The sequence below is a fragment of the Solanum pennellii genome, chromosome 1 (assembly GCF_001406875.1).
Source record: "Solanum pennellii chromosome 1, SPENNV200".
In the NCBI taxonomy this organism is placed as follows: Eukaryota; Viridiplantae; Streptophyta; class Magnoliopsida; order Solanales; family Solanaceae; genus Solanum; species Solanum pennellii.
The window spans coordinates 92,699,695-92,713,477 of NC_028637.1; the positions used below are offsets into that span (position 1 = coordinate 92,699,695).

Genomic DNA, 13,783 nt, shown 5'->3' on the forward strand with positions numbered 1-13,783 from the left:
CAGAAAAATCCCAGAGGTGTCACCATTTTCATGTTCTCAGTCTGTGTTCAAGATTAAGCTTGACATATTTTTTTAAAAAAATATTCGGAATGGGGAAGGGAAAACGGGAGGGAATTACAAACAAGAGGAAGTTCAGATATCCAATCAACTAGGCTACTAAATTTCACAAGCTTAACATAGTTATTCTAAGGTGAAAGGGTGTAAAAAATTACCCTCCTATTTAAATTATTGATAAATTAAGTTTGTCTTGTACCTGTCTTTACCAAACTTAACAAATATACCTCTCGATTGAATGATTTCCCCAAGTCAACCAAAATTGCTCAATTTTAATTGAAATTATTTCAAATGAAATTACCCAATTTTTCTTTTACCTCGCCGCATGAAAATAGAAAATTAACGTTTAACTAAAAACAAATTATATTGTTCTTCTTTTCCACTCTAATTATGGTTCTTTTCCACTTTTAAAGACACCTTGGACCTAAAATCTCAAGGCAAGCATATGAATAAGGAAAGTTAATAATTTTTTCCTCGAATCACAACTATTCATGTAAGTATGTTGCTTTTTTATTAATAAGGAAAACTTTGGGTTATAAAATATGAATAAACCCCTAACATGTTGACACAAAATAAATTTTGTGTCTTGTAGTTGAATTTCGAATATGTCTTTTCAAACAAGTGCTATTAGTCCTGCAGGAAATAACACAAAATTGAACAATTATGATGGTTGGCATATTCCAAACAAAGCCCTTTGGGGTGTTTTAGGGGTCGTTTTGTTAGTCCTGCTTTGTAAAATCATCTGCAGATTTAGAAGAAGAAAATCCTCCAAAATCAATGAGGCAAATCATAGTGACGATAAATCAAAAGATGATAGTGATGATGAGGCAAATCATAGTGATGATAAATCAGAAGAGGATAGTGATGATGAGGCTACGTCTAAAGTCTAGAAGGGGAAGAAAAATAATTAGTTTCACAATGTTTATGTTTCTTTTATTAAGTTACTAGTATCTTGATACGTGTGTTGCACGTCTATTTCTAGTTTAACCTATAGTTTTGTTTATTTTATGGATATATAGCTCTGATATATAGTTATTTATAAATTCTTGTCAAAAGAGTGAGATAAATTATTGGGGTGTTTTATTTTTCTAGTTCAAGTTTACTAATTTAGGTTTAATGAAGTCTGTGATTTTTACAACTCGTATAGTACTCATATAATATTACAGGACTTTTAATATGTATTAATTTCATAATATGTTAAGAACAAGGTTGAATAGTGCTTTTTTTTATTTATGCTTTTTAAAATGAGCAATTTTTACGTATAGCAAATACAAAATTCATATTTGTATGATATAGTTATAGTTTGTATAGTTGCGCTTCACAGCAAATATGCTATGACTATTTTTCGTTGTACATATATACAAAAGAAGCAACTATATAGTTCGCTGGCAGACCATTTGTATAAATTGTTGGCAGTCTCTCTTTTAAATAAATCATTTGTATAATTCGTCTCTTGTTTGTATAAATCATTGACGGTCTCTCAGTTCAATTTTATGTGTTTGTATATCTATATAAAATTTGAATTTGTATACAATTGAATCGGAATAAAATGTTTGCATATCAAATATCCTCTCTCTCGCTTTGAACTAGGCAGATAAATATTTGTATTGTATAATTGTAAGTGTATTAGGACAAATATATATGTATTTACATGTGTATAGACAATTTTTTCTCGCTTTATACAAACAATAATGTAATTGATACATTTCTGATTGTATAAAGCGATAGAGGCGAGCGACAGAGGAAAAGTGGCGAACGAGAGTTTGAGGGAGAGAGACGATTGACAAACAGTTTACTACAGGACACAATTAAATTAAAATGTGGTTATAACATTTAATTTGAATTATTAGTTTGTCATTATATATAAACTTTTTCCTTTTAAAATTAATTGGAATGGTGTATAACCATCTTAATTAAAAATTTAAGTTCTTAAGATGAAGAATACGTTATTTACTTACCTAATTATTCTTTAACACACATGTATGTGTAGAATTGATTTTTTTTTATGAGTCAAACATGTGAATGTTTTCTCTATATTTTTTTATAATAAAAATATTGGTGATGAATTTTAAATTATTCTTTAATAAGATTCTCACCTGCGTGTTGTGCACATTTATTGTTATATTGAAGTTTATGATCATCATAAATAATTAGAAATAAGAGAATAATTTTATTTGCTTCATTATTTTTAAACAATTCTCCTCCCATCAAACCAATAACTTAGGTTTCAAAAAGATCGATTTAATGCAAAAAAAAATAAAAATTATAGAAAGAGATGTTAAGCTATCAATAAAGGAAAAACTTGGTTGAACGTCTAAAAACAAACGTAAAAAAAGATTGAAAAGAAGAAGAAACAGTAAATCTGATCAAAGACTCTTTCTCACAAGTCTGTGTGTTAATGAGTCATTTCAACATTGCTTGATAGCAAATTTGCCAACATTAAATTTCAAAAATAACTAACTATAGGCCTTCTTAACTATTCTTTTGTTAATTCCAATTTATAGCTATATTATAACTTGCTATATCAAATGTATTTATCAAATACAACCCTTAATAACCTATGTGAATTGCGCAACACTATTTTGTTGTACTTTTTTTAAAAAAAAAATAAAATTAACACAGTTATACGCTCAACTGATATCACAATCTACTATAATCAACGGGATTTTGATACAAATATAAATATTTTTGATGCAAATGTACAACAATGAACAATATATACTCAAATGCAAGATACAAATGTATAACAAGAAACTAATACAATTGAGTACATTGCTACAATTTTATAACTAGTTGAAGATACACTACATACATTGATACAAAATGAATAATTTGCACAAATAGAGTTAAAGCTCCAAAGCTTTCTCTCATAGCTACCGCGAAATTTCATAAACTATCACGAGTCATTCATGACGAAAAGCAAGAGAGAGAAAGAACGACATTATTGAATTTGAATTAGAAAACATTCGAAGAATTGTCCATGAAAATAAAAAGAAAATCAAAAAGGAAAAATATCTCTAATTTGGGGTTATACTAATTTATAGAAAGAAATTGATAGATACAATTTCTAAAAGATACGCTAATTGGTAAATTATTTAATTTACCAACTAATGTTTTTCTTAGAAAGAAAGTAACACATTGAAATTAAAAAGTAACTATTAAATAGATAGTGTAGGTGCAAATTATAAATATTTTTAACTATAGAATTTGGTACCCTAATGTTTGACCTTACCAAAAAATTATACTTTTTACAAATTAGTAGCATTATTATTTTTTCTTTCTACTTTATAAATGGTTCCTTTTTATTTCCCTTCCCTCTCTTTCCTTCTACTCTCTCTAACCTAAAATTTTCAATAAATTTTAAGGCAAACATATGAATAAGGAAAGTTACGTTTTTTTTTCTTTTATAACCAAAAAAAAAAAAAAAAGAGGAGAATGTTTCATTAATAAGTAAATTTACGAAATAAATCCTCTTAACTACCCCTAACTTTTTTTTTTCTTCGAATAACAGACACATGACACCTATATAAATAAAGGTCTACGTACCTTTTACCCTCTCATATGCACCCTTCCAATCATAATTTTTCTCTTCTTACAATATTCTTCCTTAGTACAAATTAATTCAATATGTCGAATCCTGGAAATAATAGTACTAATATTACTTACGAAGGTGAAAATCAGAAAGATTATGGTGCTAATAAATGGCATGGTCTCCTCATTCCATTTCTTGAAGGTCTAATTGTTGCTTTTGTCTTAGTTTTTGTAGTTTATTTTATCGTCAAATGTATCATCAAGAAACGCAAAATAAAATTTTTTGAAGCATATAATAAAAATGAGTTCGATAACAACTCTCAAGCTTAATGAAAGAAGATGCATGCACAATTCGACTACAACAATTCGCTCTTCAGTCTCAAATAAATTGGAGTTTGTTATTTTTTTAACACTTGAACATTCTTTTAATTTTTATATTTTTGTTTCTTATATCTAATTGTTTGTAGAGAGTGGTAGAAATTACTTTAAGCTAGATTTTGTTTACTTTTCAAGTTTATTTTTTGGATATAATGAATTTATAATTCATTACTCTTGTGTAGTATATTTTTACAGTTTTACACAATTGTTCTTTTTTTTTTTCCATAATACCTTGTTGGAATTAGGTGTAGACATTGAAATTTTGTGGGACGTGTTCAATTTGAATTGAGATCCTAGAAGATGTGTTCAGTTTCAATTATAATTCTTGGAGGCTACTCGGTCCAAACCCTAGATCATGCCTATATAAAGGGTACTAAATCCCCTAAAAAAAATCTCGAATAGTTTAAAAACTCATGGAATATTCATATATAGGTCAATTCTAAATCATCCTAGTTCGAGAAACGATAAATTTTAGGAGAGGAGAATCAAAGGGATCAACAGAATTGTACCCACATTGATTATATAAAATTTGATGTTTCTTCAAATTATATTTGTGTGGTTTATTTATTTTTCATAGGTTTATAATTTGTTGCAAACAAATTGGCACGCTTAGTGGGACCAAATTTATCCTTCATCTCTTCTCACACAAATTAAATCTGAAGCTGCAAAGGTGGAAGAATGAGTACTTCAAGACTCGTCTTTGATTTTCATCAAGTCTACACTCCGACAAGCCTTGACGCATGGGGCATTTGTATACACTGAAATTTTGTGGAACTTGACAAAATTTGTTCAATTCGAATTGAAACTCTGGAAGGTGTATTCAGTTTGAACTAAAAGAGGTTATTCAACCCTAGACCCTAGGTCATGTCTATATAATAATAAAGGGTATTAAATTCCCTTAAAAGATATCTCGAATATCCTGCAAATTAATGGAATATTGAGATCAAATTCACATCAACCTAGTTTGAGAAACACGCTACTAACAGTCATCAAATCATGAATAAATCTTAGGAAAAGAGAATCAAGGGAGGAACAGAATTGTACCCGCAATCTTTATTAATAAAATTATATTTTTCTGATTTTATTGTGATTGAAATTTATTTTCTGTTATTTAAAATTTATTGCAAACACAAGGGTTGCAGAGTGCCTTTTTAATTTATATATTTTCCTCCTATTGAGCAAACTATTACTCCATTCGTCCCACTATGAATATTCTCTTAATAAAAATTGTCCGTCCGAAAATGAATGGCACTTAAATAAAAATTATTTTTACTTGTTTAATATACTATTTTAAGATGTTTAATAATATTTGTCTAGTTTATAAAATCAATAAATAATTTATTATTTTATGTCTATTTTACCCTTACTGTTAGATATTATTCATTTTTCCTATGTTTAGATGACCTATACTCCCTCCGTTTCATTTTATATGTCATCCTTTTCTATAATTAGTTGGTCCATAATACTTGTCACTTCATAAAATCAATACATAAATATCATATTGTTTAAGGGTAAAAGGGTAAAGTTACATCATTTCTTAATGCTAGTGCAAAGTAAAAAATTGACATATAAAATGAGACATGAGGAATATTTAATAATGGTAACCTATCATTCTACGTCTTAATTCATGTGTCAAGACAATAATGGACAACTGTTATTGAACAAAGGAAGTATATTCATATTTAATAAGTGACTCTCGAAAATCGAACACTATTATAAGAATATGGAATGTAAGAGTATTGTTAAAAAAAACATACTCAAGTAAATTGTCTTGAAATTCTAAAGTGACACTATTTTGGAACGAATAGAGTAATTATCACTCAACTAATACTCCCTCTGTCCAACAATGTTGTCCATTATTGATTCTGCACACTTCTTAAGAAACTATAAATAGAAGAGTAATTTTACTATATCACCCTTGAATATAATAAAATACAATGTCTTGAAAAATACAATAAAAGAATGACTATAATTAATGATAAGGGTAAATTAGAAATTAAGTGTAAAATTATTTCTTAATTTCATAAAATAAACAATATTGTTAGACATTTCAAAATAATATAGTGAATAATTATAGTCTCGAGCCGATACTGGGCCAGGCCATCCGGTCCCCTTGCCAGACGGACCTAAGTTAGGCCAATGTATCACTTTTGCTTGCATAGTTTAGGAAAAGCATAATCATAAATATATTTTTAATTTGGTCTTAAAATACATATTTATGCCCTTCAATTTTTTATTTATATAACTAGACACTTAAATTTGTATAAAATTAAACAAATTAACAAACAAACATCCTGTATAACATTTTACATGACAATTTATATCCTACTTATTCAATTTTTATATAAATTTAAGTGTCTACTTATACGTGCACATTCAAAGTTGAAGGGCATAAATGTGAAATGAAGTCAAGCTAAAAGACACATTTATGTATTATGCCTTTTTTTAAAAAAAAAAAAAAAGATTTTAGGCATAATACATCAATGTTTCCTTTAGCTTTGCCTTCCAATTATGGATATGCACAAATAGACATTTAAATTTGTATAAAATTAAACAAGTAGGCATATGAATCCTACGTGGGCATAATACACATAGAATACCATGTAAGACTGAGATTGTCATGTAGGATGCATGTGTATATATGTTTAACTTTATACAAGTATAAGTGTTTACTTGTATACATCAAAGTTGGAGAGCAGAAATGTAAGTTGAGGCACAATTGAAGAACATAGTTATGTATTATGCCAAAATTTTATCATTCTCTATCTAAGTGGTTCTGTCAAGTTTTCTCTTTTATAATCTCGTTGGATTTATGTTCCAAAGTAGAGAAATGTTTTTAGGGTCAGTAGCTGACTCATCAGCAAGTTGGGGAAGTTTGGCCCTTGTGATCCACATCATATTATCCAGAAGACAAAAGTATAATATAACCTGTTACAACTATGAAATCTAAAAGTAACATGGAGTGGAAGCAACACTCATCATTAGTGACTTCTCTCTTTGTTATATTAAAAAGAGATTATAATTCCCTTCATTAGATTACAAGTGGGGTCATGTTCCTATATTTTACTATACTACCTTTTTCTAACTCAGTATTGTTCTCCACTTGACATACAATATGATAATTGCAACAACCAAATGCTAACTGCATAATCCTATAAACTCACTTGAATCTGGTGTTGTATGTAGCCAACACAGCAAAGATCTAGAATGGTGTTACCTTATTGTATTCATCTTCTCTTCATTTCATGGTTTCTTTCTGCTAATATGTTGGCTATAGCATAAAGATCCACTCACATTGTCCACCTTGACAAGTCCTTAAGGCCTAATGTCTTTACTGATCACCATCATTGGCATTCTTCTACTATTGATTCCACCAAAGCTTCTGTTCCGTCATCAGTAGACAGATTCCACTCTGCTCCAAAACTTGTTTATTCTTATGACAATGTGCTTCATGGCTTCGGTGCTGTTTTGTCCAAAGATGAACTGACAGCTTTGAAGAATTTACCAGGTTTCATTTCAGCTTACAAAGATAGAACTGTGGAACCTCATACTACCCACACATCTGATTTCCTCAAGCTCAATCCTTCATCTGGGCTTTGACCAGCTTCTGGTTTAGGCCAAGATGTGATTATTGGAGTTTTTGACTCTGGCATCTGGCCTGAATCCGTAAGTTTCCAAGATGATGGTATGCCTGAAATCCCCAAAAGGTGGAAGGGAATTTGCAAGCCAGGCTACTCAGTTTAACACTTCAATGTGCAACAAGAAACTCATTGGGGCTAATTACTTCAATAAGGGTATTTTGGCAAATGATCCCACTGTCAACATTTCCATGAATTCTGCCAGGGATACCGATGGTCATGGCACACACGTAGCTTCAATAGCTGCTGGGAATTTCGCCAAAGGTGTTTCCCATTTTGGATATGCATCAGGTACAGCTAGAGGGGTTGCGCCACGAGCTACACTAGCGGTATACAAGTTTAGCTTCAAAGAAGGTACCTTTACTTCAGATTTAATTGCAGCTATGCACCAATCTGTTGCGGATGGTGTTGACATGATGTCCATTTCATTTGGGTCCCGTTTTGTTCCCATGTATGAAGATGATATATCCATTGCTTCTTTTGGAGCTATGATGAAGGGAGTTCTTGTTTCAGCTTCAGCTGGAAATCGAGGCCCGGATACTGGAAATTTAAAGAACGGATCTCCATGGATCTTGTGTGTGGCATCAGGCCACACTGACCGGACATTTGCAGGAACTTTGACACTGGGAAATGGCTTCGAAATTAGGGGGTGGAGCTTGTTTCCTGGAAGAGCCATTGTTAAGGATTCAACAGTGATTCACAACAAACTCTATCTAATTGCAGTTCCGAGGAATTGCTATCACAAGTTCCTGATCCCGAACGCACCATCATTATATGTGATGGAAGCTGGGATTTTTCTGATCAAATGCGCACTGTCAGTCGAGCAAGACTTAAAGCAGCCATCTTTATTTCTAGGATCCAGGAGTGTTCAGGTCTGCTTCATTTCCCAATCCTGGAGTTGTGATTAACAAAACTGAAGGGAAACAAGTGATTAGTTATGTACAAAATAACATCACTCCCACAGCCAGCATCACATTCCAAGAGACGTATCTAGATGCTAAGCCAGCACCAGTTGTTGCTGCATCCTCCGCACAAGGACCCTCCAGAAGCTATTTGGGAATTGCAAAGCCAGATATATTGGCACCAGGGGTGCTGATTCTTGCAGCATATCCACCAAATGTATTTGCTACAAGTATTGGGACAAACATAGAATCATCCTCTGATTATATTCTTGAATCAGGCACATCGATGGCTGCACCACATGCTGCTGGAATCGCAGCAATGCTAAAAGCCGCGCATCCTGAGTGGAGTCCTTCAGCTATTAGATCTGCCATGATGACCACGGCAGATCCTTTGGGTAACACTGGAAAACCAATCATAGACTCTGACTATAACAGGGAAGCCACACCCCTAGCCATGGGACCAGGGCATGTCAATCCCAATAGAGCCCTTGACCCCGGCCTAGTATATGATGCTACTCCACAAGATTACGTAAATCTCTTATGCTCTATGAATTTCACAGAAGAGCAATTCAAGACAATTGCAAGATCATCAGCCAATCACAACTGTTCAGAACCATCAGCTGATCTCAATTACCCATCATTCATTGCATTGTACAGCAATGAGGGAAACTACACATGGTTGGAGCAGAAATTCAGGAGGACAGTCACAAATGTTGGTCAAGGTGCAGTTACTTATAAATCTAAGATAAAAAAACCCAAGAACTCAAAAGTTTCAGTGTCACCACAAACTTTGATATTCAAGAATAAAAAATGAGAAGCAAAGCTATATTTTGACAATTCGTTATATAGGTCCCAATAGAAACTATGGGTCGATCACTTGGGTTGAAGAGAACGGAAATCATACTGTTAGGAGTCCTATAGTGATATCTCCCATAACTGATCTCTGGTAATAAGTTGTGCCACTATATGATCATAATATTCTTGAATTGGAAGTACCAAACACAAGAACAAAGGAAAACTGAAAGAAAAATGGTAAATGTGTAAGCTATATGAATTGCCTGTACTATCTTAAACAAACAAATAACAGTAGTCCTTCCGTCCCACTTTCGCCCAATTTTGTGCTAGTCTTTAATTTTGTATCATAATATTTCATAAGTTATACTTTCGTGCCTTTAAAGGACTTATGCCCCGCTAGACATAAGTTCAATTTCTAAGAGCAAAAATTACAAACCACCCATGTGAAGGGTAAATTAAAGATCACCTCATTTGAAGGGAAAATCATTCAATTAAATGTGGCGAATATTCAGAGACGGAGCATGAATTTGATGTTTATAGGTTGGAGTTTCTGTTCACATATATTGTTAAGTTCTAAATAATATTTAGTATGTATTCAATAAATTTCTTAATACAAATATAATATTTAGAACAAAGTTACTTAACCGTACTCTAGCTCTACCCCGTATAAATTATTAATAATATCCCCCACCATATTTTCCCAAATGGGGAACAGAATATCAGGAAATTTAGTACAAAAAAGATAATGTAAAAAAAATAAAAGAGCAAAACCTAGTCACTTGATTCTTTATATTATCCAGAAGCTAAAATAAATCTTATACATTAACATGGAGAAAGAGTGAAAGCAACAGCCTTCATTATTGACTTCTCTTTTTCTTCCAAAGAGATTATGTTTGATTTAGTTTACAAGATTCTGTCATATCTTGCCTCACAATTCATTCAAATAATACTAAATAAAACAAGAACTGATTAATATAGTATTGAAAATATCACTGATTTCAATGGGATAACAAGTGGGGTCCTATTTGAAAGTTGACATACAGATTACTTTCTAGAAACAGTACTTAATAGGCTCATTTCACTTACAACAGCCGCCTATTTTTATTTCTTTACTACCCTTTAAACACATTTCAGTCTTTTCTTCACTTAACTTATCTTTATTATTATTGCAACAACCAAATGATGCTTCTATTATCTTATAAAGTCACTTGAATCTGCAGTGTTCAGTCAACACAGAGATCTACAATGGGGTTCCCTTATTCTCTTCATCTTTTCTTCCTTTCATGGTTTCTTTCTGCTCATTTGCTCTGTTACTTAGCCATAGCACAAAGATCCACTTATATTGTCCATTTGGACAAATCTTTAATGCCTAATGTCTTTACTGATCATCATCATTGGCATTCTTCTACTATTGATTCCATCAAAGCTTCTGTTCCTTCATCACTAGACAGATTCCACTCTGTTCCAAAACTTGTGTACTCTTATGATCATGTGTTTCATGGCTTCAGTGCTGTTTTGTCCAAAGATGAACTGAAAGCTTTGAAGAAGTCACCAGGTTTCATTTCAGCATACAAAGATAGAACTGTGGAACCTGACACTACTTACACATCTGATTACCTCAAGCTCAATCCCTCATCTGGTCTATGGCCGGCTTCTGGTTTAGGCCAAGATGTGATCATTGGTGTTCTTGACGGTGGCATCTGGCCCGAATCTGCAAGTTTTCGAGATGATGGTATTCCTGAAATCCCCAAAAGATGGACAGGAATTTGCAATCCAGGCACCCAGTTTAACACTTCCATGTGCAATAGAAAACTCATTGGGGCTAATTACTTCAACATGGGACTTTTGGCTGATGATCCCACTCTGAACATTTCCATGAATTCTGCTAGGGATACTAATGGTCATGGCACACATTGTGCTTCCATTGCTGCTGGGAACTTTGCGAAAGGTGTTTCCCATTTTGGATATGCACAAGGAACAGCAAGAGGGGTTGCCCCCCGAGCTAGGATAGCTGTATACAAGTTTAGCTTTCGTGAAGGAAGCTTAACATCGGATCTAATTGCTGCTATGGACCAAGCTGTTGCAGATGGTGTTGACATGATATCCATTTCTTTTAGTTACCGGTTCATTCCCTTATATGAAGATGCTATATCTATTGCTTCTTTTGGAGCTATGATGAAGGGAGTGCTAGTTTCAGCTTCAGCTGGAAATCGAGGTCCAAGTTGGGGGAGTTTAGGCAATGGATCTCCATGGATATTGTGTGTGGCATCAGGCTACACCGACCGGACATTTGCAGGAACTTTGAATTTGGGCAATGGACTAAAAATTAGGGGGTGGAGCTTGTTTCCTGCACGAGCCTTTGTCAGGGATACTCCGGTGATTTACAACAAGACTCTAGCCACTTGCAGGTCAGATGAGTTGCTATCGCAAGTTCCTGATCCCGAAAGCACCATTATCATCTGTGATTATAATGCGGATGAAGATGGTTTTGGTTTCAGTAGTCAAATTTCTCACGTCGAAGAAGCAAGATTTAAAGCAGGCATCTTTATTTCTGAGGATCCAGGAGTGTTCAGAGATGCTTCTTTTTCCCACCCGGGAGTTGTGATTGACAAAAAGGAAGGGAAAAAAGTCATCAATTACGTTAAAAACAGTGTTGCTCCCACGGTCACCATAACATTCCAAGAAACATATGTGGATGGAGAAAGGCCAGCCCCAGTTCTTGCTGGATCCTCATCACGAGGGCCCTCTAGAAGCTACTTGGGAATCGCAAAGCCAGATATTATGGCACCAGGGGTACTGATTCTTGCAGCAGTTCCACCTAATCTCTTTTCACAAAGTATTCAGAACATAGCATTAGCCACTGATTACAAGCTTAAATCAGGCACATCCATGGCTGCTCCTCATGCGGCTGGAATTGCAGCAATGCTAAAAGGCGCACACCCTGAATGGATTCCTTCAGCTATTCGCTCTGCCATGATGACTACTGCAAACCATTTGAATAGTGCTCAAAAGCCTATAAGAGAGGATGATAACTTTGTAGCCACGCCCCTAGACATGGGAGCAGGGCATGTTGACCCGAACAGAGCTGTTGATCCCGGCCTAGTATATGATGCTACTCCACAAGATTACATAAATCTTATATACTCTATGAATTTCACCGAAGAGCAGTTCAAAACATTTGCAAGATCATCAGCCAGTTACGACAACTGCTCAAATCCATCAGCTGATCTCAATTACCCATCATTCATTGCCTTGTACCCGTTCAGCCTGGAGGAGAACTTCACCTGGTTGGAGCAGAAATTCAGGAGGACTCTAACAAATGTTGGTAAAGGTGGAGCAACTTATAAAGTAAAGATTGAAACTCCCAAAAATTCCACAGTTTCGGTGTCACCGCGAACTCTGGTGTTCAAGGAGAAGAATGATAAACAAAGCTATACTTTGTCAATTCGCTATATAGGTGATAGTGATCAGAGTAGGAACGTTGGGTCAATCACTTGGGTTGAAGAAAATGGTAATCACTCAGTTAGGAGTCCTATAGTGATATCTAGGATTATTGATGTTTGGGGTAGTGATGACTAGGACGAGAGGGAAATTATGTACATATGTTGTCGACATGGGAAAAAATAATGTATGCACACAAAAGAATTCCAGTAAACACCTTGCCAAATATGTTTGTGTGTGAACATTTAAGCAAGGAAAGTGAGCAAAAAAGCAACTTGTTCTTTCTACTTCTCTAAGCTTGCTGTTTGGGATTGCGCATTAATTTCGGGATGAGGCTCCTCTCCATTTTCTATCTCTCCCTTTCTCAAATTCTAACTTGGATGAGAGACATGTATCATGATAAAAAAGATAATAACTGAGATTTAATTAACCAAAGCAATGTTCCAACCATTGTTAAGATAGCAAATACTCCCTCCATTTCAATCTATTTATTTACTTTTTTTTGGTCCGTTTAAAAAAGGATATCGCTTTCCTTTTCTAGACAATTCTTTCATTTTAACTTTTCACATGGTATGTTAAAACTACAAGATTACAAAACAATTTGGTATATTCTACATGTCTTTTTTCACATGGTATGTTAAAACCACAAGATTACAAAACAATTTGGTATATTCTACGTGTCTTTAGTTAAAGAGCACAAAATTCAAAAATCTTTCATACTTTCTTAAATTCTATGCCAAATCAAAACTAGACAAACGAAGAAAGTATTTACCGTTTGAGCTTCCCTGAATTCTAACTTCCAGTTGTTAGTTTTGTAATTTTGAGTTAATCTTTACTTGGTTGAGTTCCCATTTTCTACAATTTGATTCATTTTTGCTTTAATAACTGACAAGTCAATCTGTAATCAATGGCCATTAAAATATTGATATTAGACCAAAAACAATATTAAGGTATGACCAAACTTGAGCAATTGCGGCCGATATAATGTTAGTAATATGTAATAGAATCAGAATTTAAATCTTATAAATATTTAATTCTAATATT

At 33.5% G+C, this 13,783-nt stretch overlaps 1 protein-coding gene and 1 pseudogene across 1 annotated transcript; both read left to right on the forward strand.

The window, feature by feature from the left end:
• Positions 1-7,021: 7,021 nt before the first annotated feature.
• On the forward strand, positions 7,022-9,939 carry LOC107031168 (annotated as a pseudogene).
• A 359-nt stretch (positions 9,940-10,298) lies between these two features.
• LOC107028766 (subtilisin-like protease SBT1.9) lies at positions 10,299-13,029 on the forward strand. Its single transcript, XM_015229955.2, has one exon. It carries the CDS (start codon positions 10,544-10,546, stop codon positions 12,875-12,877), a length of 2,334 nt encoding a protein of 777 aa, XP_015085441.1. The 5' UTR covers positions 10,299-10,543; the 3' UTR covers positions 12,878-13,029.
• Positions 13,030-13,783: the final 754 nt, after the last annotated feature.